General features: G+C 41.0%; 4 protein-coding genes across 7 annotated transcripts; 1 reads left to right on the top strand and 3 right to left on the bottom strand.

Annotated features, from left to right (window-relative positions):
• Window positions 1–2: 2 nt before the first annotated feature.
• On the bottom strand, window positions 3–9,920 carry vars1 (valyl-tRNA synthetase 1). Of its 2 annotated transcripts, none has more exons than XM_026317437.1 (29): window positions 9,837–9,920; window positions 9,053–9,408; window positions 8,818–8,961; window positions 8,395–8,581; window positions 8,182–8,297; window positions 7,987–8,062; window positions 6,849–6,949; window positions 6,618–6,745; window positions 6,357–6,521; window positions 6,181–6,262; window positions 5,956–6,075; window positions 5,643–5,751; window positions 5,381–5,560; window positions 5,102–5,226; window positions 4,856–4,959; window positions 4,606–4,764; window positions 4,081–4,171; window positions 3,825–3,930; window positions 3,603–3,673; window positions 3,359–3,484; window positions 3,137–3,241; window positions 2,554–2,701; window positions 2,220–2,347; window positions 1,790–1,945; window positions 1,403–1,627; window positions 1,147–1,258; window positions 855–1,030; window positions 357–506; window positions 3–272 (listed from the first exon to the last, which is right to left on the bottom strand). In XM_026317437.1, the coding sequence occupies exons 2-29, from the start codon at window positions 9,404–9,406 to the stop codon at window positions 204–206; spliced, it is 3,813 nt and encodes a 1,270-aa protein (XP_026173222.1). In that variant the 5' UTR covers window positions 9,407–9,408; window positions 9,837–9,920; the 3' UTR covers window positions 3–203. The 2 variants fall into 2 exon arrangements, with proteins under 2 accessions (XP_026173222.1, XP_026173221.1); XM_026317436.1 differs by having other exon boundaries at window positions 9,804–9,917.
• A 728-nt stretch (window positions 9,921–10,648) lies between these two features.
• LOC113136570 (uncharacterized) lies at window positions 10,649–13,768 on the bottom strand. Its single transcript, XM_026317492.1, has 3 exons — window positions 13,175–13,768; window positions 12,061–12,849; window positions 10,649–11,533 (listed from the first exon to the last, which is right to left on the bottom strand). Exons 1-3 carry the CDS (start codon window positions 13,475–13,477, stop codon window positions 11,018–11,020), a joined length of 1,608 nt encoding a protein of 535 aa, XP_026173277.1. The 5' UTR covers window positions 13,478–13,768; the 3' UTR covers window positions 10,649–11,017.
• A 1,340-nt stretch (window positions 13,769–15,108) lies between these two features.
• On the bottom strand, window positions 15,109–19,054 carry ino80e (INO80 complex subunit E). Of its 3 annotated transcripts, none has more exons than XM_026317553.1 (8): window positions 18,992–19,054; window positions 18,067–18,155; window positions 17,908–17,978; window positions 17,766–17,818; window positions 17,567–17,648; window positions 16,945–17,065; window positions 16,501–16,599; window positions 15,109–15,991 (listed from the first exon to the last, which is right to left on the bottom strand). In XM_026317553.1, the coding sequence occupies exons 1-8, from the start codon at window positions 19,017–19,019 to the stop codon at window positions 15,785–15,787; spliced, it is 750 nt and encodes a 249-aa protein (XP_026173338.1). In that variant the 5' UTR covers window positions 19,020–19,054; the 3' UTR covers window positions 15,109–15,784. The 3 variants fall into 3 exon arrangements, with proteins under 3 accessions (XP_026173338.1, XP_026173339.1, XP_026173340.1); XM_026317554.1 differs by having other exon boundaries at window positions 18,067–18,149; window positions 18,992–19,051; XM_026317555.1 differs by having other exon boundaries at window positions 18,067–18,174; window positions 18,992–19,030.
• Window positions 19,055–20,510: 1,456 nt separating this feature from the next.
• LOC113136589 (zinc-binding protein A33) lies at window positions 20,511–23,268 on the top strand. Its single transcript, XM_026317533.1, has 6 exons — window positions 20,511–20,650; window positions 20,825–20,920; window positions 21,112–21,345; window positions 22,044–22,066; window positions 22,228–22,343; window positions 22,425–23,268. Exons 1-6 carry the CDS (start codon window positions 20,585–20,587, stop codon window positions 22,976–22,978), a joined length of 1,089 nt encoding a protein of 362 aa, XP_026173318.1. The 5' UTR covers window positions 20,511–20,584; the 3' UTR covers window positions 22,979–23,268.
• Window positions 23,269–26,247: the final 2,979 nt, after the last annotated feature.

Genomic DNA, 26,247 nt, shown 5'->3' with positions numbered 1-26,247 from the left:
GGTTGAATAAATGTGTTCATTACTTGATACAACAAATCACAAAATACACGAGTCTTCAGATTAATAAAGAGCATGAGAACAACTGTCTGTCGTAAGTGTTTTACCGTACTGCCTTCATACTACAATCAGTTTGAAACATTAATATGAAAATTAACATGGTGACAGCACTTCTTGGAAAAAAAAAAAAAATGCTAAAGGGCAAGTTACATCATTTTTCTGAAGTTGTCCATAGCTTCCTTGACTTTTTCAAGTTCAGTTTGGCTTTGCCGTAGCTGTGGAGAAAAGGAGGTAACTAGTTACCAGAAATTCATGTCTTACACCCATAGAAACCTTGTGAGTCAATTTATTTTTCTCACCTTCTCAGCATCCTGCTCCTGCACCTTCACCGGCACCTTCTCCTTGTAGTCACTCTTCATCATCTTCTCTCTCAGTTTATCAGTCTGTTTCTCCAAGTCACCTTTCTTTGCCATCAGCTTAGCTACTTCCTTCTCAACATCAATGAGACCCTGGGGAATGAAAGGTGAACACAAGGACAAGATTTTTAAATTATGACCTTATTTCAGTTCAATGACAGGAAGAATTAAACCCAAATTCATGTGGAACAGACCAAGTTTTAGTATATTTACCTCTTTTAAAATTAGGTATTGTACATTCATGCACTTAAAGTACTCGGACACGTAATTTTTCAAAACTGAATCGGCAAATTTGATGTATATGAAGCTAGGAGTAAGTGATATATGGCAAAAGTCACCCCAGCTCATGCCTAAGAAACCTACAATAAAACCAGGAGTAATGCATTTTCACACCAGGGACAGTAGAGACCAAACAAAACCGAGCATATTACAGACACTCACCTTGAGCATAAGGTTGACAGTACATCTATCAGAGGCAATAGCCACAGCACAGCCTTCCGGGACAGGCTGGTTGGCTGTCAGAGGGATGATAGCCTGAGAGTACGACAAGGTCTGAATCTGCAGACTGTACTTCTGCACTACAGACACAGTTGCAGAGTCGATGCACTGCAGGTAACCTGGGGGGGGGGAGTGCAAACTGAAGGTTAAAAGCATAGTACCTTTTTCAAATGACGTGATGTATACTTGCTGTGTAAGTAAGATTTTTGTAATTTTGTTTGTGTGTCAATCTTACAGTCAGCTCGGGTCTTGGTCAGGTTGTAATCGGCTCTGAGGGACCGGATCGTCTTGATCACGCTCAATACAAACTCCATATCACGGTCGACCTCCTCACTGTGCCAGCAGAACTACAGGGAATCACAGAAAACTTACTGCTCGCGAACAGAGAAAGAAAGCATCTCAAAATATGAATGTGGGTGTGTTTTCAAAGGAAATGATGTTTTAACCTGCTGTTAGTTTAACACCACACCACCTCTTTTGATTTCACTCACCTCTGCAGAGTCAGGGTAGGGTGTAACACAGATGCTGGTGGGGTCACTCTGAGGCTGTCTTCGCGGTAACCTCTGGTAGAGTTCCTCAGTGACGAAGGGCATCAATGGAGACAGGAGCCGCAGACCCACCTCTAGACAGGTGTAAAGGGTCTGTCTGCACACCAGGGCCTGTTTCTGGCTTGTGCTATCTTCTTCTGCTTTGCTGAACACTGGTTTCACACTTTCCTAGATAACAAGAAGCGGGGGAGAGAAGAGATGAGAGAAAAGTAACGGGATTTGTCCTGGCCCTAAGTACACACTCTTATGCAAAACCAACAAAAATCAATCACATAATCTATTTTAGATAAATGTACATGCGCTGTTCAGTGATCATACACGCCTTCTTACCAGGTAGACGTCACAGAGCTCATACAGCCAGAAGTTATAGATGGTGGTGGTGATGCCTGGGAAATCGTAGGCCTTAAAGCCAGCATCACATAAGCCCACAGCTGCACTCAGTCGAGACAGAATCCACCGGTCTGACACACTCTCCTCTCCACACAACTAAGAGCATCAAAAGAAGTGTAAAGAGGAAATGTTCAGATCAGTTAACACAACTCCTGTACTGGGGAACTCCTGGATGTCAATGTTCATGAGTTTATGAATACAAAAAAGGGCAACATATTAGTAAACCAAACCCCCAAATAAATACTATGAAACAACAGATCCACATTAGATTTGGTCAGACAATGGCACATACATCACTGGATGAACAAAAAATAAATATGGAGCAGCATTTATTCATGCTCTGTGTTGTTCAGCTTTTCCCAGCTCTCACCTGGGCTTTCTCAGATGGTACAAAGTTGTCTCCTAGACTCTTCATGGCAAACTTCACAGCGTTCCACAGTTTGTTGCAGAAGTAGCGGTAACCCAGAATACGGTTGACATCCAGGTTGATATCCCTACCTGGGGGACACAAACAGGAATACATAAGCATTTCAGTGTGTATTAAAATAGATTGATTTTGTAACAACTGACCTTGGTTTGACAGGATTGTATAATCCTGTCCTTCCAGTGTTTTGATATATTTTATGAATTCAAGGTTGGTGGCTGGTGGCCAACAGAGGCACAAGAAGGGAGAAAGAATGAAAGAAGAAAACAAATGAGTTCACCTTGGCTAGTGTAGGCACACAGGGCAAACCGGAGAGCATCTGTGCCACACTCTGGGATGCCATTTGGATAGTCTGACTTCTGGCCCTGCTTTGCCTTCTCCACTTCTAAAGGATCCAAGTTGCTGTCCATCAACTGGGCATGAAGACCCTAGAGGGTAGAAGGATGGGGAATAAAGATGGATGTCATCATTGAAAAACAAAGCAATGTGTTCAATTTTCCTCCCGAGGATAAGAAATTCCCTTTCAATTGCTTTTTGATGTCTTAATTGGGCAGACAGGGAAGGACCTTTACAGGGAAACATTAAGGGTGATGTGCAGTTTAACACAAATCCTTCAGTGCCCTCTAGAGGACAAGTCTGTTTCGTCTGACCGAGCAGTTTCCACCAGCTGGTGAAGAAATTGATTGCCTCAATAAAAGCTTGTTGGAAGCAGAAAAGGGTGCTTAATAAAGCTTACATAAGAATATGGGCCTCAGGGGCACAATGAGTGTGGAGTGACCATGTAAAAGACAAACCAAGTGGGGGGCACAAAAGATTGTGTGTGTGCCTATAAGAACATGCATCAAGCTGCAATTAGCCTTTACCTCAAGGGAGATTCCTGTAATGACATCCAGAGGGTCAATAACGTTGCCCAGAGACTTGCTCATCTTCCTTCCATGGGCATCCCTCACCACTGCATGCAGGTAAACCTGTAAAACAAACACCATTACCAAGACACGTCTGACTAATACAACTGCTATGAGGCTGCACTGCACTGCCTTCCTGTTGTGCTATACTCAGGTGTTGGCAGGTTTGACTGGTCTCACCTCTTTGAAGGGCAGCTTTCCAGTCAGTTTGAGTCCCATCATCACCATACGAGCAACCCAGAAGAAAAGGATGTCATGGCCTGTCTCAAGCAAGGTGCCAGGGTAGAACACATTCAAGTCCTGGGTCTAAAGAAAACCACAAACAAAACTACACTAAAGAATGTGTTTCTATTGCAGAAGATATCCATAACATCTCTGATGGGAAAAAAACAAAAACAATGTCAATAGAAAGTTGGTCTTTTACCTCATTAGGCCATCCAAAGATGGAGAAGGGGAAAATGCCAGACGAGAACCAAGTGTCCAGAACATCCTCATCTGTAACACATGAACACATGTTGTCTAATCTGTATGAATATGGAGTAGAATTAATTTAAGCAAAGCTGTGCAGGGGCATAACACAAACTGATCAGCTAACCTTCACAACTGTATTAATGAAAATCCTAATTTAAAAACTGTTATATTTTACCCTGTCGGAGGGAAATTTTGTCAACAGACACATTGAAGCGCTTTGCAGCCTTCTCTCTGGCCTCTTCCTCTGATCTCCCACTCACCCAGTAGTGACCGTCCATGTCCTGGAGGAATAAAAAATAATAATAATAATAATAATAAAAAAAGAGAAAATAAAAAAGCAAAACTAAAATGTATAATAACCATGCAAATGGCTTTTATCCATCATCTGAAAACCTTGAGATTTTGACAGTAAGTGACAGATGTAATTTTACCTCTCCTGGTTTCACAGACGGATCATTGACAGTGATGAAGTAAGAAGGAATACGGTGACCCCACCACAGCTGCCGAGAGATACACCAGTCCCTGAGAGGAAGACGGATGGATGAACTCACTGTACACTTCATTATTCAAAATAATCTTCTGTCCAGAGCTCAAACATCTAGTCAACTGAAAATTCCTGTATGACGTCTTTTTTCTCTGGTTCTAATTTCTAAATTCTGAGAATTTGCTAAATTTTCCTCTGCGATAATAATTTGAATATTTTTAGATTGGAAGTTTTTTTTCACATTTTTCTGACATTTTACAAACAAAAAAGAATAATTTGGAAAGTAACTGACAATTTATAATGACAATAAATGTTAGTTGCAGCTCTACTATTGTGAAATTTTAAAAAAGTGAATATTAGAAGCGGATTCTCACTCACCCACTCACAAAACATGTCTGCTTTAACTAAAACAGTACATGAAAATACCCAAACAGCTCATATCAAAAAACAAAAGAATGAGTCTAAATATTACTTGATGTTATCCATCCAGTTGAACCATGTCTTCAAATGGTGATCGGGGATGATTTTGAGCCGTCCCTCTCTGACGGCGTCTGCAGCCTGCTTGCCCATGTCTGTGCAGTCCACATACCACTGCGGCTTCAGAAGAGGCTCCACAATGTCCTTGGAACGACTAAAAGGATAAATGCACAATGCCGCTTAAACCACGGAAAGATCTAACGGCGACCTGTGATTCACTTTCACAAACATGAGTCCAACTTTACCTGCAGACTGGAACTACCATAGGGTTGTCCTTGACCTCCTTAAATTGGCCTCTGTCTTTTAGAGCCTGCAGCACTGCCTTCCTCGCCTCAAATCGCTTCATGCCCTGGAGGACAGAAAGGACAATTAAAAGTGAAAAATTAAGAAATAAAACTGCTACGACAAGCAAGTACGAAGAAATCTGACTTTTAGTGTCACAGTGGAAATGCACACACTGCAGGGGCAAGGGCGATAATGAGACACTATACCAGGAAGGGAGGGGGCACATTAATGAGCAGGCCATTCTCATCCAAGATGTTGATGAAGGTCAGATTGTGTCTCTCTCCAACCTCATAGTCATTATGGTCATGGGCTGGGGTGATTTTGACAGCACCTAAACAGAAAATGGTGCAGAGGGACACGAGAGGCAGAGAGGAGGAAAAATGACAACAGCTTTAATGAGCAAATTTAATGCCTTCTTGTGATTACTTATTTGGAGCACACTGCAGACCCACAGGCAGCCTGTTTTTCCTGTAACTGACGCGTACCTGTTCCAAAGTTCATGTCCACAAAGTTGTCAAAAACAACCGGCATCTTGCGGTCACAGAAGGGATGGAGCACCATTTTGCCTTTCAGATGCTGATACCTGGGGTCATCAGGGTGGACAGCTACAGCAGTGTCTCCCAGCATAGTCTCAATACGAGTTGTGGCCACAATCACTTCCTCGTCTAAGGAACAGGAGTTAAAATGATAAACAAGGTGACACGTTGTCTTTGTTCAAAATGTTCTGCTCTTCATGAGCTCACGTACCTGATCCATCCACCTTGTAGGCAAAAGACACTAAGACCCCAAATTCCACTTTCTCCTTATAGCCAGGTACAGGCAAAAGAGTCCTGCCAGTGAGCTCCTTCTTATCCACCTGCAAATTATCCAACAGATTTAATCAGGAGAGTACAGCATGACCAGTAACGGCAGCTTTGATCTATCACCATCAGTCTCTTATAACAAGGTTAAAATTATAGCTAAGAACTATTACTGGATACCAAAATGACAAATCTTTCCTCTTTTTTAATTATTACTATTATTAATTATTATGGCCATTTGCTTTTAGGGCATGCCTTGCCTCTATGTCAGAGATGGCAGAGTTTAGTGTGCAGGACCAGTTGACCAGTCTTTTGCTCCTGTAGATCACTCCCTCATCATGCATGCGGATAAAGGCCTCTTGGACTGCATAGGAAAGTTTCTGGAGAGCAAATACAGCAGAGCCATAAGAATTATGAATCCTTCTTCAGACTTTGCTCAGTATATATTCAAATGACGTTCAGGGATTTTTTTTTAGAGAACTCACTGGGTCCATAGTGAAACAGGCTCTGTCCCAGTCCAGAGAGGAGCCCAGCCTCTTCAGCTGGTGGTAAATACGGTCTCCCTTTCTACAAAGGAAAAACGTAAATTTATAATTGTGCTTCCAGTTTTTCTCCTGGATCATATCTCTCATATCTCCTTTCTACAACTTCCTCCACCTACTCATTTTTCCACTTCCAGACTTCCTGAATGAAGTTTTCCCTGCCCAGGTCATGGCGGCTCATGCCCCTCTCTTTCATCAGCTTCTTTTCCACCACCACCTGGGTGGCGATGCCAGCATGGTCACAGCCTGGGTTCCACAGGGTGGTCTCACCTCGCATCCTGTGCCTTTATAGACAGAGCAAAGCACACAAATTCAAAACACACAGCTTCTAGACTGTCGCAAGCACGAACACAAGACCCTTAACACTGAACTATAGTCACCATCTGGTCAGACAGTCCTGAATGGCGTTGGTCAGGGCATGACCCAGGTGAAGTGATCCAGTCACATTAGGTGGAGGGATACACATCATGAAGATGCCATGAGGATTCTGCTCACTAATACTTTTCCTCTGTAGAATGTAGTGAGGAAGAGAGATATGGTATTAACTAAAATGACCAATACTATGATGACAGGTCCCACTACACAAAGTGTGAGAGGAGAGATTTCCTTACCCCATACTCAGGCTTGAAGAAACCCTGCTTCTCCCACCAGGGATACCAGGCAGCCTCCACATACTGAGGACTGTAGGAGTCAGGAAGAGGACTAACAACATCTGACAACAGATGCAAAAAGAGGAAGGGTTGAGATATGTACCTGAAGTTAAGCATGCTAAAACAGCAATTAACAGTTATCACTGGTATCACCTTTCTCATAATACAATCTCATAAACCTGCCACTCAGAAGAACAAAAAAGTAACTACCGTATTTTCCAGACTATATGCCGAACCAGAGTATAATGCCCCTTTTCCATTACACGATTTTAGCCCTACTCGGCCCTACTCTACTCAAATTGACTCGGTTTAGGTGATTTTCCATTACAACTCAGAACCACCTCAACATGGGCGGGGTCGTCATACCATGGCAGCACGAAACTTGTTAAACACCTCACAGTGTTTAGCATGTAGCATTAGCCATTTGATGATAACAATGGAAAAACAAGCAATCGCTTTTGCCGGTTTTTAAAAATGAGGGGTTTTTCCATTCTCCTGTCAGACACAGTCGGACCTAGCGCTCATGACTCGTCCAGTGACATCACTCCCCGTCCAATCGGTGGCCCGCAATCTGCTGACGTCATATTTTGGTATCAGCTCAGCTCGCCTGGAACCTTGGCGAGCAGGTATAAGTACCTGATACCAGGTACCATCCCATAATGCAGTGCTTCCCAATTCTGGTCCTCAAGGACTCCTGCCCTGCTTGTTTTTCAGCTATCCCTGCCAAACCCACAGCTGATTACTTGGATCAGGTGTGTTCAGCCAATCAGAAGCACAAAGTGCAGAGCTAGCTGGAACCACTGCCCTAATGGAAAACCAAAAAAAAAAAAAAAAAATTTCCTCCACTTACAGAAGACTCCAAATGATAGTCTGGATGTATTTATTCGATGCAGCCCCATAGAAATTCTCTTCACTTTAGCAATTAGTGGCATCCTCATTATACTACATTACATATGTAGTATCAGCTGAACAGCAACACTTTCTGGTGTTTTTTTTTACCAGTAATTACAGTCATGATGGAGGCTGAATGTTATGATGCTAAGTGCATGTCCCCCTATTACTACACATACACTCCCACACACCCATAGTGACCAATCACCTTTTTTCTCCCCTGCAGGTGTTTGGATGTTGTATGTAATCACTCCTAACTCCTTCTTCTCAGGTTTTGCCTTTTTCTAGAGCGAGAAAAAACAAAACAAAAAACTGGACAAACAGGAATTGCGAGCAAGCAGCCTATGAACTGTAAGACCTTTCTTTCCAAGAAATTCTACTTGTAGATGTTGAGAATCTTTACCTCTGTCTGTGGCTGTGTCTTTTTCTTTGCCTCCATTTCTTTCTTCTGCTGGAACTTTTCCATCTTTTCTCTCTTCTTAGCTTCCTTCTTCAGCTGGGCTTCTGTCTTTGGAGGACCTGAAAGAGGAATCAAAACAAAAAGTCAGGATACCGTTAACACACACACACACAAAAAAAAGAAGTAATTGTGAACTGTGGCACAGATCTTCCAGACCATTATCTGTGGCATCAGCAGTGTCTGCAGCTGGAGCGCCATTAATATTTGTCTTCGGTGGAACTGGCACCATTTTCTCACAAAGAGTGATCTTCCCCAGCACCTTAACAAACTGTGGCTGATTAATGCAGGTTGTGAACCACCTGGTAACATTGGTCAAGACCTTCCTGTCTGATGGCTCCAATACCTAAGCAAACAAACAGAACAAAAAACTATAATTAAAATATGGTTAGGTGAATTATTGCAGTGTATAATTTGGAGGCTATCACAGCCAACACAGCCAATCAATCAATCAATCAATCAATCAATCAATCACAGGACTAAGATTTTTCTAGTAAACTGTTCAGACTATTATCAGGTTAACATTCAGTAGCTACATGGAAACACCTGTAATAAAATAGCAGTGTGGCACAACATACTTACATATTTGAAAGGTAGAAGAACAGCTGTAGCTACAGCCACATCAGCCAGGGTGATGCTCTCGCCCACCAAGAAGGTTCTTGGTTCTAGCGCCTGATTGAGAACCTTTAGGATACGCATCAACTCTGCACGAGAAGTGTGCTGGATCTGAGAACGCACAGCAAGTTAAAAAGTCACTTCAGGACAATAAATCACAGACATGGCCGAGTCCAAGAAAGTAGCACAGTGCTCCTCTCACCTTCTTATCCATTCCTATCACCCCCATCAGTGGGAAGACCACAGCACAGGACACCGGGGTGATCTCATTGTCTGCAAAGCTGAGCCACTGCCACACCAGGCTCTGCTGTTTCGCGTCTACTCCAGTCGCCTTTCCCTGACTAGACAGGTACCACGCCACAGCACTGGCTCCACTCAGGACCGTGTTACCTTCCCCAGCGCCGAGCACCAGGGTTGGTCTAGATCGGGCATTCACAGATGCAGGGGGGTCCTCAGTGACAGTCCGAGGGCGAGAGGACGGACAAAACTCTGCAGCTATGAGAGCCAGAAGGCTCCTGAAGTCATCGGGATGAAGGGACACGTAGAGAGTGGCCATCTCTGGTGCGCACACACACACACAGACACAAAAAAGTTGTACACTGTGAACTAAAGCTAGTTCAAAACGTTCAATTCTGCTGAGTAAGTGATGCAAAACAAATATCCCAAAATTGCCTGAAGACCTTCGGAGATTTGCAATCAACTCAGTGGTTTAAACGTCTATACGAGAAGAGTTTAAAGTCTCATTTAGTATCAGACGGTAGCAGCCACCTGTCAAATGCGGATGAGACGTAACGCCAGGGTTAGCTTTAGCTAATCAGTCAAACTAAAACTCCAGTTTGGTAAGCAGTCGGCGCTTTTTCGCACAGAGTCACAGTTTCACACCCGTTTTAGAACCTTGCGTCGTGAAAAGCTATGGCTTGTTGTTGAAAAGCAGAGTAAGAAGTTATCCAAACCTTTGAATGAAACAGAAAGAGACGTCAGCTTACAACAAATTCAGCAAACACAACACCCGGACCACATGAATCCTCTCTGCCTGTGTAATCTGATGCAACGGCACAGACCCACATCCGGGTTCGTTGTGCTGCTTCCGGCAATAAGCGGAAATGTTTTATTTTTTAAAATAATCACAAAAATATTATCAACAATGTGATAGTAAGTAAATAAGTCCTATATTTTTATTTTGTTTTTAAACTTTTATTTTTAAACTGGCAATAATAGATAAAGGTCCTAACATCGACTATGTAAAGATGTTTTCAAAGTAAAATAACTGATTATGTTGAATAGCTCCTCCCGTAATATTTATCACACTAGATTATTTATAATGAATTTACAAATAGGCAGTTTTTTTATATTGCAGCTCCATTTGAACTACTACTTTATAGTGTAATATAGCTATAGAAAAATGTATTAAAACAATAATACATTTTTATTATTATAGCGCTACCTTTGATGCACTAACTTGTGGGCAGTAATGCTGGTGCTGAACAAGTCTTACCTGTTTCATGTACTTGTTACGGGTTTAAACTATAAGCAATGAAATGCTTCATGATTCATAAACAGCTCACATATTTTGCATTTAGAAATCTTGATATGGAAAGTAAGTTATTGTGTGTTAGTATTACTCACACAATGAAGAAAGAGTACCATAACCACAATACTCAGATAATTTTCTTAAAGCTAAAAGATGCAATACAATTGTGTAGAAAAACTCTATAAAGAGTAAAAATCCTCCATTCAAGAGGTTAAAATACACAACTCTTACCAGCAAGAATATACAAAGAAGGAAATGGTGCTTGTTACGATGGTATCCACCATCTCTTTAATTCAAATATAAAGCTACAGCAATTATCATGAAAGAATAGTCTTAAATGATTACATCCATAAGCACAGAGTGCACAGTGTTTTTTAAATCACAGCTGAATTAGCTCTTAAATACAGCAGATTGTTTAGACAGGCCAGTGTTCCACAGTGAAGTGTAAGACCAGAAGAAATTTACTACATTTGATGTTAAAACCTGGCAATCTTTCTATCAGAACTAAGGCATATCAAATGAAAGTGACTTTAAATAGTTTTTTCTGTTCTTCATACTACTGTGTGCTGAAGACATTTACAAACCAAATTGGAGAGTTTTTTGATGGCTTGATCTGGAGGTTGATCCTTTCTTTCTTCACTCTGACTCCTGCCCAAATACCTCTCTTACTGCACCAATGACCATATCCACCACCCCCATTATTAACCCCCCTCCCATCGTAAACACATTGCCCACATTGCGTCCACTTCTGCCCGCCAATTTCCCCAACCCTCTACCCACAGCATTGGCCTGACCACCCACCTCTGACGCCACAGTTTCAACATACACCTGACTTTGCTCAAACAGCCACCCTCCAAAGAACTTGGTCACCCACCAACCATTATCCAGCACATCCCCAAATATCCCCAGTGTGTCACTAGACAGGGTCCCCATGCCAGTGACCCCAAGGTGGCAGCTGCCCATTAGGGCTCCCAGCATGGAGGAAGAGCAGTAGTAGAAGTTGGAGAAGCAGATTTCCCCAACACACAGCAGCATTTCTGCAGCTGAGCCCATGTAGGACAGGAGATCAGAGGTCAAAAGGTGGAACAGGGAAAAGGTGTCTCCAGGCAGGGCGGAGAGAACTCCAAGGTCTTCCTGAAGAACATAGATCACCTGAATCAAGATAAAACAAATGTGTCATTTTTAAGTGAGATGAAAGAAGAAAAAAAAAGACATGAATAATAAAATGACAGAAAAGCCTAAGTGAATGTCATACGCTGGCCACACCTCATTCCAGTCTCAGGAGGAGCACCAGACTGGAATGAGGAGATTTATTAAACAACAGTGTTTAAAATGTTAAATATTTGTAATTACTAAGTATTTGTGCCTGTTGCTGGTCAACCTAAAGGGCACTCCATCTATAAGCTCAGTGTCAGTTACAAGAGTATTATAATGTCTTCTGTGACTTTGTGGGAGCATTTACATTCTGACAAAACAACCCTGGGATCATCAGCTGGGTTACCAGTATTTTTGGAGCCTCACCCCTAATACAGACTAAAAGTCAGGACATGGGTTGCATCACTTTTGACTTGTCATAAATGAATCTGCCTCCTGTCAGTCCCTTAAGCTAATACTTTACTGGTGTTTTCCCTGAAGTTTAAATATACTGAATGGCTACATGGTTCAGTAAATTGTAACACCTGTCCAGGTAACTGTGTGATTGTAGAGACCACAGGCCGCAGAGGAAACGTAACGATGGATAAGGTGGTGGAGAGGATGTTGACCAGTGTGCTGCTGGAATTTGTGTCTGTCTCCTCTTCATCCACAGTCTCATAGTCAGCTGAAGACTCAGGAGATGCTGGTCTTGACTGCTTCACATCGTGCTGCTTTTCACTGCTGCTCGCTGATTGCACTGCTTCATCAGTTTCCTGTGTGACTTCATCAGTTTCCTCTTCCTCCCCAAGACTAGTAGTCTCTGAATCAACATCTTTACCACCCATCTCTTTACCAGAAGCACTGTGCTTTTCTCCAGTTCCAGGATGCCCCTCACTGTGAAGATCTACGACAACCCCACCAGTCTCTGCATCTGCTCCCCCACAACCTTCAGAGAACAGTTCTGCCACTCCCAGCAGGTCCTCCAGCTCCTTCACACTAACTTGCCTCTCCCTTCCTCCTGTCTCTCCGATTAACCCCACACTGAAGCCACCCTTCCCCTGTGGGGCGGCACAACACACTGCGGACCACAGTGGATTCATCTGACACTCCTTGTCTCCATCTTCAGCAGCCCCAAGCTTCCCCGCTCCAGTCAGGATGTAGAGATCACCCCCTAAAGTGCTGCAGCGAGGAAAAATGCTTGAATGAACCAGTGTTGTGACTGTTGAGTCCCAGTGTTGAATTGGTGAATCTGTGGGCGAAACAGGGTGAGATGCATCGTTGCCTCCTCTGAGGAGAGCTGGTACTGCTGCCTTAAGGTTGTGTCCATCCACTGTCTGGAATAAAAAAATAAATCAGAACCAACTGTTATTTGTATATGGCTTGTTGGCCACATACAAGAAGATAAATGTAGTGGAGAAAAAAGTGCAATATTTCTCACTGAAATGTAGTGCAGTAGAACACATAGTAACATGAAAATCAAAACATTGAAGTACAAGTACTTAAAAACAAAAAAGTATATAAATTTAGTAGTAAATTCTTATTTCATCACTGTTTTTCTGCTTGGATTTTAGAACAGTGTGATTTTATACTACCACTAAATTTTCTATCATTCAAAAACAGGTAGTACTACTCCAAACAACATGAAAGATGTGTCCTTACCACAAACTCTTCCCCCTCCTTCCCCTCTCTCTCAGTCCATCCATGGCTGAGATGGAAGGCAGAGTAGACAGTCGTGTCACAGGACGGTTTGGACAGAGTGGCAAACGTCTGTCCCCCGGGCAGTGTGTGGCAGAGTGGACGCAGAAACGTCTCAGCAGAGGCTCCCTGAGGAGGCGTCTGTCTGTAGAAGCAGTGGCTGCAGAGGCTGAAGCCTGGCTCATCTGGTTGAGACAGGCCTGGGCCCAGCACTGCCAGCAGCCAGACAGCCGCAGCAGCTGCATTGACAGCAGCAGGACACAGCATGGTGGTGGTGAGCTCAACAAATCCCCCCTCTCTCTCTCATACACACTCACACGGAGCGAGAGGGAGAGGCTTTTCTAAATTATCCAGTGGTTTCCGTATATAGATGGAAAAGATAAAGTGGCCAGGGCTGGCTGTTGATTTCTTGTTGTTCTTCTCACTCGCTCCTTGTTCTCTCCTGCAGTTTGTCTCCAACCATGTCTATCTTCTTTTAATGTCAGCTGTACTGTGAGAGAGTGAGCCTAGGTTGCAGGCACAATGTTGCTTACTCCTTCATTTCCCTTACAGTGGAAACCTCGCCCCCCTCTGTCAGTTCCACCCTCTCTAACTCTCCCTCTAGCCGTACCTCTACTTCAGCCCTCCCTTTTACTCTCTATGGTTACACCTATAACTCCTATTGCTCTAAGACACACAAGCCAGGCCCACACCCACTAAAACTGTCAATTACCAGAAAATCTGCATTCCAAACAATGGTCATTGCAGAAATTTAGTCACTTGATTGACAGATTCTTGTTGCCCATTATTCTTGGTTATGAAAGTGCTGAGAATATTTTACACCAGTTGAAATGTTTATACAGTATATTTATTTTTTACTTGAATATCCAGGCACCATAAATGTTAGAAACTGGGCTCTAAATTTAACAATGACTGTTCATGAACTAAAACTTAATCCTGACAGTGTCAGTTAAGGGTCATTGTCTTACCCACAGTGCATGGCTTCTTGAAATCTAACTTCCCAGACAAAACACACTTCCTTTCATGGCTTGTGGATTGCAGTTTGTTTTCCTTAAAATTAGAAACATGCCTGTTGAGACATGACGTTGGCACTGACAGTTCTTTGCAAAACCATTATGTAGCAAAACATTCCCATAACCTGTGCATGGGTATGAGTGAATAACAAACATCTCTCACTCTTTTTGATATCTAGAGGAATCCAACCAGCCTGTGACCAACATGAGACAAACGTAGCCCTGGGCCTCTGCCAAGAGTGGGGTCAGGATTCCTTTACAGACAGGAAAACCTTAAGTAGCCAATGTGAACTAAGTTTGCAATAAATGTTGTCACTACCTTTGTCCTGCATACAATAAGCATTAACACAGATTATGTCATACCTCAGCAACTGACTGCAATGAGAGTTTCAGCAAGTGAAGTTTTGGGTGGGGCATCAATCCATTGTATAAGTTGTGTTTACCACTGCTATCTAGATATCTAAAATGAGACAATGAAACCTTTTTAGAAACACAACAACATTAACTGAATACTGTAGGTACAGTTTGCCTCTGTAGCGTGCAGTTAGTCCATTTTGTGAAGGTGTGCATAACTTAAATCAAAAGCCTTTAGTCCTCTGAGAGGAAAACATTTTAACCTTGGGGGCAGTCGGACTTGTAACCTGAAAGTTGCGGGTTTGAGTCTCAGGACCAGCAGGAATTGTCGGTGGGGAAGCAATTAATAGCCAGCGCTCTGCCCACCTTTAATACCACGACTGAGGTGAGACCTTTGAGTGAGGCACCGGACCCCCAGTTAATCTCCCGGTGCTGCTGCCCACTGCTCTTGGTGTGTGTTCACTGCTGTGTGTGCACTTTGGGATGGGTTAAATGCAGAGCACAAATTCCGAGTATGGCTACACAAGTCACTTACACTTACACTTACTTTAATTCTCTGACACATACAATTTGAAAAAAAATATTTCCATCAAAAAGAAAAGCTTTGATTTTGACATTTTGATGAAAAATATAGCAAAACAGTGTTAAGTACAAATGACAGGTGGTAAACCTGCCTCTAACAAGCAAAGACAACATTTTAAACTACCAAACATCTTTAACATGCTTGAACAACTTTAAAGTATTGTGGTACATAAAACAATACTAAGTCTGAGATGGTGGTTAAAAAAATGGAAGACAAAATAAACAGATGTTTTCTCTAAAGGACACTCCTAGTTATAGTTCCAACTAGACTGTATAGGCTCAGGCACAAAATATTAGCACACAGTTTGAAACTGTATAAAAAGTAAAGTATCTAATCACACCAGTGGTGTTAGCTTTTTCTCAAATGCTTATGTAGCAATTTCTGTACTTTTGTCACAGATTAAGTTTCTTTACATAATATTGAAAATCACATTTTTCTAAAATATATTTGACAGTGATACGGCAGTTACGCAAAAGTCCACAAGGGGGAGCTTGGCTCCCCTTCTCAAAATGTGAAAGGGGCGCTGAATAGAGAAATAAGCTCAGTCACTATCTAAGTTTCTCCTTTGCACACAGATGTCCAACCCCTTCATCCCTATAAATACATCTAAACACACACTCTGGCTCACTCATTAGGGATGTCAATGACTAGTTCGGCCTCGTCTCCCTCCCCTCTGTCCTCATCTCCTCTGTCACTGTCTCCATCGCTCTCCCCCTCTTCCTCAGCTGCATCTCCACTAAGCATCTGTCTGGGAACCCAGCTGAAGGGGCCGCTGGCTGCTGGAGAAGCTGCAGGGGCTGGAGAATAGTTAGCTGCCATCGGCGTAACAACCTGGTAGGATGTCAGAATGAGGCAAGTATGTCAGGAATTACACAGATGGGTGGAGATATCATGAATGAAAGAGAAGTATGGATAGATGCCTGCATCATAGCTCCAGAATAAATTAGGGCAAAGCATTCAGCATGTGTATGACCTTACAGACATATTGTGCAGAAGCATAGTAATAAACTTAAAACACCCTAGGGAAGTGAATTTTCTTCAGCAGTGTCCTCAAATGTCATTATTACAGGTTCCCTTGAGTGAAGCTCAGAAAAACAAATGACTAGGAAATGTTTTATTAGAACCTGTCAGTAATACTCAACAGTAAAATTAGTAAAACAAGACACTTTTCAGTTCTTTGTATTTAAGCATATATATTGTGAGCAAATTATAACCAGCTGGAAAAGTCTTACAGTTCCACCTAGTATAAGTGACTTGTTCATATACAGGGTTTGAGAATTAATTAGCATATCAGCATTATTTTTATGTCTGAGCATATTTTTCCCCCTTTCCTCTCTCACCTTCCCCGTAGTCTCTTTCTTGTTTTTTGGTGTCTTTGTTTTTCTTTCTTTCTTCATTCGTTCAGCAGGGGGAGCCAAATATTCTGGTGGGAAGGGCATCTGCCCAACACACATCCAGGCCCCAGTTTTGCAAATGACCACACAAACACATGCACACAGTCATAGGCAATTTAAAAAAAAAAAAAAAAAGACACACACAAAAACACAAAATAACATGTAGAGAAGAATGAACAATGCAAGGACAGTGAATGTATTACAAATGTCAAACACAAAATAAAGCAAGGGATAAAAGAGACTTATGAAAAAACTGACAAAAATAATCAAATTATATAAATAATGCCAAATCAAAGCATGGATTATGTTTTATGATGAGGACATGACAGTGGCAGCAATGCTACTGTTGCTGGTCATACCAAGATATAAAAAAGAGAGCTAGAAACTCACAGTGTTGAGGTAGGGTCCAGAGCTTGATGACTGCAGGGTATTTACACCAGGACGTGACAGCAGAGAGAGGTGAGGAGATGATGATGATGAAGGGAGACAAGCCCCGGGACTGCTTCTTCGCCTGAAAAAAAGTATACGAGAAATCAGGACAACCTCAGTGTGTGGGGTATAACAGCAAGAACATTTGGAGTGCAAAATGTTTATTCCACATTTCCACTTTCTCCATGTTTTGGCCTTACAAATATAAAAACACAAGCCTCAGGTTTTTGTGTGGTTGAAGACAACAGAAAACAAGGAAAATGAAACTGGTTGGACAACAAAAACAACAAGTTAAGATTATTTTGTTTATAATAACTTATAAAGTAGTTGCATTAAGTCTAACTTCCAGCACTGATAACTCATTATGTGTTAGATGATAATACCAGGCAGTAACCTCGTTTCACACACACATTTAGAACATAAATACAAATAAACTGCTGTTAGAGGCCTTTTAAGCAGAACCCTGAACAGCATTATTGACTGATACATAGCAGCTCAGTTACCAGTTATCAGTCAATAATGCTCAGTTACCCTGAGCTGCTGGGTCTAATTTCTGAATTTTATGTTAAAATGCCAAATGTACTTCTTTGCTCCATCACGTTCTCTTTCCCTCTCCCTGGGTCCTTCCGCTTCACTGTTGTCTGAAGAAACTGTTGCATCTGAATCTGGAACAGAAGGTAAGAAAACCTGATCTAGCGGCACAAACTGAAGACTAACACAAGACAATACAATATACGATACAATACATCACTGAGTAGCAGAGCCTTTTTAATGAAATGTACCTGAAGAGTCTTCATCTACCCTCTCATACTGCAGCAGTCTGTCCAAGAGGAAGCTGCAAGATAAACACAAAGACTTTGCTGCACTGAAAAGGATTTTTGTTTAACATGTAAGTGTTTTAATTTGCAGACACTTCAGTCCTACCTTTTGTCCCTGGAAACTTTTAGAAGTTTTCTCTGAGCTCTCCTCAGCTCCTCCTGAAAACATTCCTGTTCCTGATGAAAGGAAAACCACACAGGAAATCAGTGGAGATGAGGAAATATATTTATGCATAAATGTCAATAACAATGACACCATACTCACATAAACGAGAAACTTTAATTTTCTCTTCAGGTTTTTGTATTTCCGCTTGTAATCAACTTCGATGTCTGCCTGACCGTTCATCTCTGAAACTCCATACACATGAAGAAACTTTAAACCTACCATAAGTTGTAGTTACATACACTACACACAAAAAGTTAGGGATATTTGACTTTCGGGTGAAATTTCAGTATGCACCTGAAATGCACTATAACCTTTATAGGTGAACTTAATTTGACCTTCTCTAAACTTTTGAATGCACATGTCCATCTGTTCAGTGTTTCAGTACTTATTGCATAACATGCTGTTCTCTAACAAGGTGATTAACCACAAAAATCACAACAAGTGTCTGATCCATGACCATCGACCACTAAATGTTCTGGTTCAATGACAGTTCGTATTTAAACAGTCCTCTTCATCATGCTGTTCACATTTTGACATCATGAGACCAAGACGACACATAACAATTAACAATTAACAAAGTTATTGAGACATTGACATTTCTTGTTGTGGTATACCCACCAGCTTTTGTTTCAATAAATTGTTTGAGATGAAGAAATGACCATTGCATACTTCTACTTAAATGCCCTACTTTCATGATATAATATCACTGTAGTATGAACTTTTTACATTTTCCATAAATTTCACCTGAAAGTCGAATATCCCTAACTTTTTGTGAGTAGTGTATATGTACTACATTTACATAACATCACCTGTTTATTAAAAAACAAAAACACATCGGTACATTGTCTCGTAAATCGGATAAGCTAGGCTAAGCTACTCCATGCTGGAAACGTTAGCATACAAAGCTAGCTCGCTGAAGAAGCAAAGCTGCTGGTCTCGCAGATCTCTGAAAACCTTCACCAATTTCCAAAAATGATTTCGAAAATTAGAAGACTACTTTTATCGACTAAAAACCACCAAATACCTCTTCCTTGTGTTGGTCTGTGCGACATGCTCTTGTTTACGTTCGTGACGTCATTTTCATGCGTCCAGATGGGCGGAGCCTTTCTTCAAAAATCATATGTTTATTTATTAATTATATATTTTAAAATTTATTATAAACACAAAAGTTAGAAATACAGACAATTTATTTTATTTTATATAGCCTGTACAAAAAAACATGTCTACGTATTTTGTTGTTTACTAAATCTTTATGACTGACAATCTGATTTATTTTTCTGCATATATTTTCCAGATATTTTTTCCCATTGTTTCTATGTTTATTGAAATTATAATTATATTTTGCTGATATAGTTGTTGATGAAATGATTCTAAAAGATAATAACCTATAATTTGTTTTTGAAACAAGAAAAACATGCAAATAAAACAAAAAGACGTGTTCAATTTTAATCTAATTCACAGCATCTTTGATTCTCAGTCAGGTATTGCTGCACATGCTTCAGTGCAGTGGGCTGTTGTGTTTTACTGACTCATTCTGTCAGTGTGCCCTCCACCTGCATACTGTAGTGCATACTGAGTTTGTAGCTCCCCCTGAGCTCAGCATAGTCACTTGCAAGGACCGAGCAGCATGAATTATAGATTAGGAACACTGGCAGAGATGAGTAATGCTGCTTTAGTGCATATGGCCTTAGCCAGACCCCCATACGTGTTTCTGTGTGCAGTGAAAGATGGAGACAAGCAGAGACAAAGAAATAAGTAAAGATAGCACAAGCTTTGATAAGTGGATAGAACCAAGGCTGCTTACAAAAGAGAAGAGATTTGTGGATGGGCAGTGGGATGCAGATATAAGCCTGGAAGAAAAGAGAGCTGAAATGCTGACAATACATTTAGAGACAGTTTCCACCTCTCAGATAATATAAAACCCAGCAGGGTATGGATCGCTAAACAGCATCCTCTAATTTAACTATCAAATCAAACACTGTAATAGTTTAGCTCCAAGTAATGGCTCCAGTTGCTGCATTGTACCCTCCCACACCGCAGACATTAGAGAGTCACCACCATGCAAAAATAAACATGGACTGTCTCCCCTCCAGGCAAAAACAGCTGCTGATATGAAACACAATATCTGAGTGACTGGCAGCTTCCATCCACAGCCAGATTCTTCTTTGTTTCCAAAGACACTGGCAGACAGAAATAGACTCTTCTGCTGCCATCCATAAATCACTGCTGCCAGCCACCCAGCCACCCAGCCACCCAGCCGGCCAGCAAGCCCCACTGACATCTGCAGCATTCCCACCCCTCCCTTTCTCTCCTTTTTAATGACTTCATATATTCTCAAGTCAGGTTGGGGAAACTGATCTGTGCTTTTCAATACATATCCTCTCATTAATTCTCTGTTTGAAAGTATGTCCTTGGTCTATTAGAAAATATCAGCCTGATATTACACAGGCATGGGTTTCTCACCCCCCCCCCCCCCCCCCCCCCCTCCCTCCCTCTTGGTATTGTTGTACTTCTATGCCCTTCACTTTGTCCCTCCCACTTATGACTGCCATCACTTTCATGATACTTTCTTTACAGTCCTCTCAACTTCTGTTTTGTCTTATTTGCAGCAACTGGAATGTACCAAAATCACAGCAAAGACATCAACATCAACTGTAACAAAAGCCTCCTCTGTGATCATAAGGTAAGTTATGTCTTTTATGCTTTTCACCTTCTGCTGCATTTAGAACAGCTGGTGTTGTCTATCATTTTTTGACTGTATTTAGTTGAAAGCTAGCGTTTCATAGTTACATCTGTAATATTTCTTTTCCATGTGTATTTCTCACAATTCTCACAGTCTTTTTTGTGTGTGTTACAGGAAAAGCTTGTCCAGGCTATTAAAAGAATCAAGCATGAGGTAGATGAGTGCAGAGAAGCAGAGAGAGAGACATACATAGAAGCAGTGGAAGTAGAGGTACTGTTGCTGCTTTGTTAATCTTCTTTAAAATAACACTTTTTTCATGGTAATTCCTGCTTACCAGTAGTTAAATATTTCCATAACAATTCTGATGAAGCCAGTAATGAAAATAATTAACCACAATATAGATGTTTAGTTATACCCGGGCTGAACTAATAACTAACCAATCTTTTCCTTTCATCTTTCAGAACAGGTTTGATGACCTGGAAAGAGAAATCAGGGCCGAGTTTCAGAACCTCCATCGTTTCCTGGATGAGGAGGAGTGTAAGGACATAGAGCGACTGAGGAGGCACAGACAGAAACAGCTCAAGCAGCTAAAGGAAAGAGAGAAAAAAATAGGAGAGCAAGGAAAAGACCTGGAGAGAGCGATCACAGTCCTCAACAGCAAACTGGCTGAAGAGGATAGTCCTAAACTGCTCAAAGTGAGGAAGTGTTTTCATCCAAAAAGAAGAAATTAAAATACAGAGACTGCATCTGATTATTATTAGTCTTTTTACTGGCATGAATTTACTCTTAGGTTTCACAGCTGGGGGTGTGGTGATGATGTAACTGTGCAATTAGAGTGAGCTGATTTGTGAGTGGGGAGAAAGGAGCATTTGGTCTCCCTAAAAAATTCTGGAAACTTCTTTGCACCAAAACAGATTAGCAATACATGGGTTTATCCAGGGTGATCCCCTGGGTCTAGGACAAATTCACCTTATTTTTGACGTCTGACTAATTGTTCCTCCTGTTCAGATTTCTTGCAGCTTTGAGCTGCTAGCAGACATTGTGACTCTGCAGGTTTTCCTCAAACAAACCCAATTCCAGAACTGAGTGACACTGTCAGCTGTTTTGCGGCTCTTCATTGACACTTATTTGATCAATTATCAACAGTGACTGTTGAAACAGTTGACTTGCCTAGTTCTGCAAGTCAAAATCAATTTCTCATTTAGCAAGAACAAAAGGCAGTCAGCAAATAGGAGTGGACAGCAGAGGGGACAGCTGGCAACAGAAGACCAAACAAAGACTGTGTGTTCTTACAAAGTTTCTTGCTCTTTCACAACTGGTCATTTTAAAGCAGTGTATACTATTTTTTCAACTAATTACAAACAATTTATTTAAACTGTTTCTCTAATTGCAGGAAATTCAAGATCTCATAAAAAGGCAGGTTTTCTCAAATTCTGTTTTTACCCAACTCTACCCAATTGTTCCCCCCTTTAATCCTATGTGTTATGTATGCTTGGTATTTCTTATTATATTTACCAGTGTTAATATTCAATCATCCATCATTCAATTCACTCCCTTCTCCCATTTTGTACAAGCAGGTCTTGTGTCAGCTTTGTCCTCCCAGCTGAGGTAGACACTGAGGTGCGCTCTGGCCAATTTGTGGGGCCCATCCAGTACAGGATATGGAAGCATATGAAAAGTTGCCTCTACCCAAGTATGTTCATATATGGAACTTGACACAACAAATGCAAAACACAGACAAAACTCACCTTATTGTATCTCTATGTACCTGCAGATATAACGTCAATGACCTTTGACCCTGAGACAGCACACCCTAACTTGTCCCTGTCCCAGTCTTGCACCTCAGTGTGGTTTGAGGAGGATAAAGACACAAAGGACTGTCAGCCCAACCCACGGCAGTTTCACTATTATTACTGTGTGTCGGGCAATCAGGGCTTCATCACAGGACGGCACTACTGGGAGGTGGAAGTGGGCCATAAGACAGCATGGAGGTTGGGTGTGGCACGAGACGATATACCAAAGGGAGAAATGGCTGCTACAGGCACGTCCAGTGGCCTCTGGACCCTGGCCCTGAAGGGTGGATCTGTCCTGGCCTGCACTGACCCAAAACCCACCAAGGTCAATGTGTCTGCCCATCTTGTCCGCATTGGCGTGTTCCTAGATTGTGAAAAAGAGGAGGTGTCTTTCTATAATGCTGTTACCATGGCACCAATCTTCACCTTCACCATGGGAACGCTCATGGCTCCACTGTTTCCCTTCTATAACCCATGTGACACAGATTATGGAAAAAACACAGCACCAATTAAGATCTTTATGCCTTCACTATGATACAAAACTCACCATCTTAAACACTCGTGGTCAGTAGACATTTTTTTGTCTTATATGAAAAGAAATTATTTTTGTTGACTGGACAAAACAAGCCATCTAAAGAAATTACCTTTTAAGACATTATTACTTTCTTACATTTTATAGACTAAATTATTAACCCATTTGGTAATAATTGAAAATAATTGATAAGTACAGCCCTAATCATTAAAAGAGTTTGTAAATCGTCATCCATCTTTGCCCATGTCTTCTATGCTTTTGCACATTGTTGTTTTGGCATTAATCATTTGTTCTCTCTCTATGTACAGCACTTTGGTCAATACGGTATTGTTTTTCAAGTGTTTTAAAAATACATTTCGATTTACAAAAGTACATAGTGTGATCACTGTACCTATAACGATTTTCTGTGTTTTATTCATGTACATCACTACTTTTACCTTAATTACTTGAATTCTTTTTAGGATTCAGCCTAGTAAATATGGTGGAATGGGATGCTTCAAATAAATCAGGAACCGACAGTTGCATTTTTAAAATAGTTTTGGAAAAAACAAGAACAAGATTGTAATTTGCAGTCAGCCTAGAGCTTCAATGTCCTAAGCAGGTGTTGCAACCTTTTGCATGCTTATAAATATCTTTGCTATGCCCGCTCTGCTAGGACATTTCCTGGGATTAGTGGGACCCGGGGTGAGAAAGTGGCACATGACAGTCAGACCAAATAATGGCTGGCACTGAGTGAGACAAATGACTCAGATGGAATGGACAGGTCTGAGACTAAACTGTCCTTCAGCAAGGTTGTGTCTCCAGGAGCAGGATAACAGAGACAACAGGGCAGCAAATGTCATAATCTTTTGTTTATTCTTAGTATTCCTTTAAACATGAAATAAAAGAAAAAAAACAAAACAAATTTCTTTACAAAACATCTGTGTGAAGTGTTGTCCAAAAAGGGAGTACAGAGAGAACATGTGCAACATCACATCACACTCAGGTCAAAACATCAGAAGTAAAGAGGGCAGAGACAACGAGAAGTGCCAGTAGTGGTTTCTATTAGTGGGTTATCAAAGGCGATGTGATACCAGAGTCCCTCTGGCACCAGGTAGGTGTAATAACTAAATCTCAAAGACTAAGCCTACTTTGAGATGCTGGTAAAGTGTAAACCAAAGGATCGCCCCACCCACTAACACACTATCTCTCTCTTTCCCATCCTGACTCACTCTGAGTGTCTCGATATTACAATCGCTAACAGTACAGAGTAGTGGTGGTGTGCGAAGATGCTGTTAGAGCAGCCTCTCCTCAACTGCTTACCACAAAAAAATAACCCTGAGGGTTATCCACACGAAGCTTTGTCAATCATCTCCTGCAAGAAGCCACTCACATTCTCAAACCTGTGCCACAGCCATGATTAATGAAATGGTAAACTCCTCACTCAGCATTCTTTATGCTACTCAGAATCATCCAGAATACCCGAAAAGACACATCAGCCTCATTGCTTACGTCACTTTTATACAATATGACACGTATCTCCTGCACATATCTGAGACTAACACATCATAGCCCTGCCAGTGGATCACTTTGTTCAGTGTGCAAACAGCGTTCTACGTCTGTAAATATCATACCTACTAAGAAAAAGGTGCCATTAGGAATGTCGGCTAGTGACAGAATGCAGGCCAACTATCCAATATATGTTTTAGGCACTAAAACGAACACAAGAATCACTCAAATATCTCAAAGTTACAATAGCTTTTACAATTTGTTGTGGCTTTAAACACATTCACACTCATGACTTCAACACAGCACTTATTTTCTTCACATTGCAAAACGTTTTAAGCAGGCACATGGACATCTTACCCACAATACATGGAGAAGCTCACATAAAGTACAGTAGTTTCATTCTATACAAACTGACTATGCATAGATTCAGCACACACACTCAGCACGCACGCTTAAACACAGACGGCCATTGACGGCAACATCGCTCTTCAGGTCGCACAAACAACTTTAGGACAATAGAAGCCTTTTGTTCAGGACATGTCATGGGCATGCTGCAGTTAAAAGAGCTTAAAAGCTTTAAATGACATAGGTTAAACATTTTAATACAACATGTAAATACTGTGAGATACTGTATGCTGTGAAAGTCATCATCTTAAAAGATCTAATATAGTCTTGCTGGATTTTTACAATATTTGGTTCTTAAATTAGTTCAAGGCGTTAGTGATCATTAGTGTAAATAGTATATAGTATGTGTATATATTCCATAGTCTGGATTTAACATTGGTGAGAAATTTAGTTTTCTTTTTTTAATTTTTTAGTATAATACAACAACCGATCTACACACGAAAAAACAGTCAGCCATAAGGGGTTAAACTGGCATACACATGCAATATTTACAAGGCTGGAGTGTGTGTGTGTGTGTGTGTGTGTGTGTGTCTGTTTTGTGTATCTGTATGTGTATGTATGTTGTATAAAGACCATTCTCAGTATTGCCATAATCAATTTGTGATTCCTTCAAAGATTCAGACTAGAAATGAGGCAAATCCATTGTTTTGAATCATTAGCCTTTTATTCGTTTTAAATATGTGTGACCTGAAGATTTGGTGTTGTTCGTCCATTTAAAATTGAGGCACCTTGAATTTTCGTTTATTTTATATATTATATTGACAGTTATCAAATCTGACATCTAAACCTAATTTTGTGTTATGGCTTATTAAGATGCTGATTTATTGCCTAATATTAATTTACCTGTAACAAAACTCTACTAGTCAGGAAGGTTACTAAGAAACAACAGATGGTTGTCAATGGATCTACCTGTTACAATTTTCCTACATTTCATTGATCATTTGAAACATCATGGCTGTCTTATTGTGCTTCTATTAAAAATCCCAAATGCTTTTTTGTTGATTTCAGCATGTCAAACCTGGCCTGTCATTTATTTTTCAGTCTTCAGTTAAAACATGAGGTAGAGACATGCATTTTGTCATATGAACAACGTATCTGCACACCTCCGCTTTATCTTACGGGAGTTTCAGCTAAGATTCATTTGTGCTGATTGATCATTAACATATCTTTAATATCGCATAGAACAGCTCTGGACATATGATGTCTTGGCAATGATTGAAGTCTCTCAGGACTATTTTGGAGCCACTAACAATGCTAGGCATACATGTGTAAGCCTTCTCCAGATTTTAGTGGATTAAAGTCATAGAAACTCTTATCTCATTTTCACCAGAACAAAATATTTTAGAGAAAATATCTGAACTAAATCAAAAAGTAAGATA

This window comes from Mastacembelus armatus, chromosome 16 (genome assembly GCF_900324485.2).
Source record: "Mastacembelus armatus chromosome 16, fMasArm1.2, whole genome shotgun sequence".
Taxonomy (NCBI): domain Eukaryota; kingdom Metazoa; phylum Chordata; class Actinopteri; order Synbranchiformes; family Mastacembelidae; genus Mastacembelus; species Mastacembelus armatus.
The sequence above is the reverse complement of the archived record's forward strand: the minus strand, read 5'-3'. Positions and strand labels throughout refer to the sequence as shown.

Coding starts and splice junctions, on each gene's coding strand:
- vars1 (XM_026317437.1), bottom strand. CDS start 9,406: ATGGCCACTCTCTACGTGTCCCTTCATCCCGATGACTTCAGGAGCCTT. Junction 3,485..3,602: donor TCTTTGGATGGCCTAATGAG/GTAAAAGACCAA, acceptor GGTTTTCTTTAG/ACCCAGGACTTGAATGTGTT. Junction 1,628..1,789: donor AGCTCTGTGACGTCTACCTG/GTAAGAAGGCGT, acceptor CTTGTTATCTAG/GAAAGTGTGAAACCAGTGTT.
- LOC113136570 (XM_026317492.1), bottom strand. CDS start 13,477: ATGCTGTGTCCTGCTGCTGTCAATGCAGCTGCTGCGGCTGTCTGGCTG. Junction 12,850..13,174: donor AGGAGGGGGAAGAGTTTGTG/GTAAGGACACAT, acceptor TTTTTATTCCAG/ACAGTGGATGGACACAACCT. Junction 11,534..12,060: donor TCACACAGTTACCTGGACAG/GTGTTACAATTT, acceptor ATCTTGATTCAG/GTGATCTATGTTCTTCAGGA.
- ino80e (XM_026317553.1), bottom strand. CDS start 19,019: ATGTCGCACAGACCAACACAAGGAAGAG. Junction 18,156..18,991: donor CAGACCAACACAAGGAAGAG/GTATTTGGTGGT, acceptor ATGTGTATGGAG/TTTCAGAGATGAACGGTCAG. Junction 16,600..16,944: donor CTGGACCCTACCTCAACACT/GTGAGTTTCTAG, acceptor TGTGTTGGGCAG/ATGCCCTTCCCACCAGAATA.
- LOC113136589 (XM_026317533.1), top strand. CDS start 20,585: ATGTACCAAAATCACAGCAAAGACATCAACATCAACTGTAACAAAAGC. Junction 20,921..21,111: donor TAGAAGCAGTGGAAGTAGAG/GTACTGTTGCTG, acceptor TTCATCTTTCAG/AACAGGTTTGATGACCTGGA. Junction 22,344..22,424: donor GAAAAGTTGCCTCTACCCAA/GTATGTTCATAT, acceptor ATGTACCTGCAG/ATATAACGTCAATGACCTTT.